The 4,168-nt window shown below is 28.7% G+C and overlaps 1 protein-coding gene across 1 annotated transcript; it reads left to right on the top strand.

The window, feature by feature from the left end:
• Positions 1 to 440: 440 nt before the first annotated feature.
• On the top strand, positions 441 to 1,067 carry LOC114403238 (lamin-like protein). The gene is made up of 2 exons (XM_028366064.1): positions 441 to 621; positions 757 to 1,067. Exons 1-2 carry the CDS (start codon positions 441 to 443, stop codon positions 1,065 to 1,067), a joined length of 492 nt encoding a protein of 163 aa, XP_028221865.1.
• Positions 1,068 to 4,168: the final 3,101 nt, after the last annotated feature.

Raw genomic sequence — 4,168 nt, 5'->3', positions numbered from 1 at the left:
GTACATAAAATCAAAACATATATTGAACTAATGTAGAATTGATGAGCCATATTTGGTTGAGAGCATAGAAAGTTGTGAGCAAGTGCACGTGTGATTGTTGCAACTTTTACCAAACCTAAAGCTTTATTTAAATCTGTTTTCCTATGATAGTCTAAAATAAATAAAGATCTGCTAGGGTTATTGAAACAAGCACTAGCCAAACCGGTACAAACACACAATTTGGCTTCAATATTCTACACACCTTTAGGATGACTCGACCCACATGAAATTTTTGCCCTAATACTTTTTTGTCCATTCCGAAATCCAAAGCTGGCTCCAAATCTTCAATGAGGTGATATTGGTTATATTAATCGACCCATACGAACATTAATTGTGCGCAGCTCCTCTAGTTTCATTTTAACAATTGGAGGCTTTTCATTCCTAAGACAACTCTATTGAGAATGGAAGTTAAGAGAAAAATAATCCTATGCTTATTGATTGCCATCACAATGGGGTGCTACAGAATTGAAGGGAGAGACCCTACACTCCACAGGGTTGGAGGAGGAAGGTATACTTGGTCCCCAAAAGTTAACTTCACAAAGTGGGCAAGTCATGAACACTTCTACAAGGGTGACTGGCTATGTAAGTGCCTCCAAAGCTAATACTCATTCCATTTCATTTCTAGAAATGAAATTGAGGGAGTAATTGATGATTATACATGAATATTTTATGTATTTGCAATATTATTTGATAATCAATTTCCCTTTGTGCTCATAGATTTTGGTTTTGACAAGCGCATCTATAATGTTTTGGAGGTGAATAAAACAAACTACGAGAATTGTATTGACACGGGCTTCATAGAAAATATCACAAGAGGAGGGAGAGATGTTTTCCAGCTTTTAGAGGCAAGGCACTATTATTTCATATGTGGCAGAGGCTTTTGCTCACAAGGAATGAAACTCCTAATAGATGTTAAGGAACCCACAACAACACTGCCACCTCCAATATTGCCCAACAAGGCCCTTCTAAATAGATTGAGTAATACGCTCATGCTTGTGGTCACCATTTTGGCATGGATCTTCATATAGCATAGACATTTGCCTAGCTAATGTATACCAAAAATATTATGTTTTGATTTTAGTTACCATTAAAATTTAATTCACATGTACCCTGTGGAGATTTTTTTTTTATTTTTTTTACTTTATTTCATAGAGAAGTCAAAAAGATGTGAGAGGTTATCTTTCTCATTAAATTTTTATGTTAGCAATAAAAAAAGGATAAATAGTTATTTTTGTCCCTAGACGTATAATTAGCTGTTTGATTGTTAACTCTTGAATAAATGCTATCAACACATAATTTTTTTCTCTAAAACGATAAAAAAATTATTTTTTATGTTTAATCAAATACTATTTATTTAATTGTTTTTCTTAATAAAATATGAATTTTTATTAGTATATGCAATTACATCAAATTATAAATTATAATAATAAAAGTTTGTTGATTTTTAAATTATTTTTTTAATTCATACACAATTATTTTTTATTGACTGATCATTTAAAAAATCATAACCTTAAAAAAATCATTTCAAAGGAGGTGAATGTTTTTTACAAATTAAAAATGTCATTATAATTGCAATTTTCCCTACAAATTATCCATGGATCTAATTTAACTATAATGATTTACCATAAGCATTTTTTTTTTTACTTGAACCTTTCATCAAGCATGAGAGTATAAAAAAATTATTTATAGTTTATTAAATGAGTATTCTTTTTTCTTTTAGACTTAATTTAATTTACGAGTTTGTTTAAAAAAATTGTTGCAATCATTATAAATTTTTTCAAATTATAATAATTAGTCAAATCTAATATTAACATTTGAATATATTTGTTACACTTTTTACACTTTCAGGAACTAAATTTTATATTTTCATTTTTAAAAAATGTATTTCTCACCGAAGTGAAAAGATGAAAAGTAAAAAAAATATTATATGACAAATATGCTCCTATAGCAATTAGAGATGACCATGTTGACAATCATTTTATTGACAAATTTCTTTCTATGTGTCACGTAGGTTATTTTATTAACGGTGACGGATGAAAGTTAACGGCCGGATATATTTGGGGTACTTTTTACACTTTTTGGGACTAAATTTTGTATTTTTATCTTTCAAGGACTCATTTATCAGCGAATTACACATTTAAAGACAAAAACTGACTATTTGCTCTAGAAAAACTTATGTAGTAATAGTTTTGTTTGGAAAAGATAGAAATATATTGATGCAATATGAATATAATATATATATTTTTTAGAGAATAATATAATATAATCTATAATTATTAATAAAAATAATTATCTCTTTTGGTGTATATTTTTTATTGTTAAATTATTCTTTAATATAAATAATTTTATTTTATTTTTTTCGTGAACTTTTAAAAAATATAACTATTGTCATTTCCCCTAAAAAATTACTATCACTGTTTTTTTTTTAAATATAGATAAAGACACTAAGTGTCTCTCTTTTAATTAATATATATATATATATATATATATATATATATATATATATAATACTATAAAAATCCTTATTAAAACTTTGAAATTAGAGTAGGGGCATGGAAAAGTGTGTCTGTGCAAAGCAACATTGCTAGAAATGATGCTCCTATCATTGAACTTATGAGCTAACTAGACTGCTTTATTATATAAAATGTATTACATATTCTAATATTATTAGATTTGGTTCTCATTTATTTTTCATCTTCTTCCTTGCAAATTTAGCCTTTTATGCCAAGTATGCTTGTGGCTCCGTGATTTGCTTTGTGCTAAAGATTTTGAATTTTTGTGGTAGTTTTGGTTGCTGGAATGTGGAAGTGGAGTGTGAAAATTTTATACTTACAATGTTCTTTTTTAAAATTATAAGTTGCATGTGTGTTAAAACTTAAAAACTTGAACTGGTAGCGAGGAGTGTGTATGTGTTATTTTTGGGTTTTGGGGGTTTTACAACTTTGAATGTTGAGCTCTGTTGTATATGATTACAATTGGTGTTTAAATAAGTTGTTTAGTTCATATTTATTTTAGGGCAGGGTCGTGCAAGATGCAAGGCAAATTAGGCATCAACCTAAGGTCAAAAAGAAAATTTAGGCCCCTAAAATTTTTTTATTACTAACTATTAACAAATTTTAACTGACCAAAATAAAATAATTTAAAATCTCTCTCTTTCCTAAAAATTAGTCAATCAATATCATCTTTTTAAAAATTAATCAATATTACAATTAATGTCATTTAAATTATTTTATTTATCCCAAAAAAGTAAATCTCTATTAACTTTCCTTTAACCCATCTCAATTCCCTAACTAACGTATCTCACTCTCCAGACTCCATTCTTCACGATTTTTCATCTCCTCATCTTTTGTTCATAAAAAAATCTATTTTTTTCTTCCCTTGAATGAAACCTATTGTCTATTAATTAAACTTTGTCTCCGCTCCTCAACCTATCTGGATTTGACATCGTCTGGATTCTGAATGCTTATAAACCGCATACATCCCGGCGTCCCACGTACGGAGTCTTTCATCTCCATCCCGGTGGATTGGTGGAATGATTCATTTCACGGACATGACTCTGGGTACGCAGCAATACAACATGTATCACGTAGCACCCTTGCACCTAACACAACATCTAAACAACAAAATCTCTGTCTGTTTCCAATTCCAGGTTCTATCGTTCTATTTATCGATCATCATTTTCTATATTTATTTTAGAGTTTATTTTAGAGTTTAGTTTATTTAGATTTGTTTAATATTTAGTTAACTTTTTTATTTTGATTATTTACAAAAGAAAATGTCAAATATAAAGTATGAATTTGATTATGAAAAATTGAAGAAAAAATGAAAAGTTGAAAAGCTAATTGAATCTCAACGTGGTGCCCTTGATAAATTTGTTATTATTCATAAAAATGACGCAGAAGCAAGTTCAATAGGTGAAAATGTGATAGAACAACCATTGATAAATCATACTGACAACGAGGAAAATGTTATAGAACAACCACCTATAGATAATACTGACAATGGTGTAGAACAACCACCTAGAGATGATACTGACAATGGTGAAAACGTGATAGAACAACCACCTATAAATAATACTGACAACACAAATAGTCATAATTTCAATCAAGAACTAGAAGAAAATATTTTA

The sequence above is a fragment of the Glycine soja genome, chromosome 20 (genome assembly GCF_004193775.1).
Source record: "Glycine soja cultivar W05 chromosome 20, ASM419377v2, whole genome shotgun sequence".
In the NCBI taxonomy this organism is placed as follows: domain Eukaryota; kingdom Viridiplantae; phylum Streptophyta; class Magnoliopsida; order Fabales; family Fabaceae; genus Glycine; species Glycine soja.
Note: the sequence above shows the minus strand (reverse complement) of the source record. Positions and strands in the feature narration are given on the sequence as shown.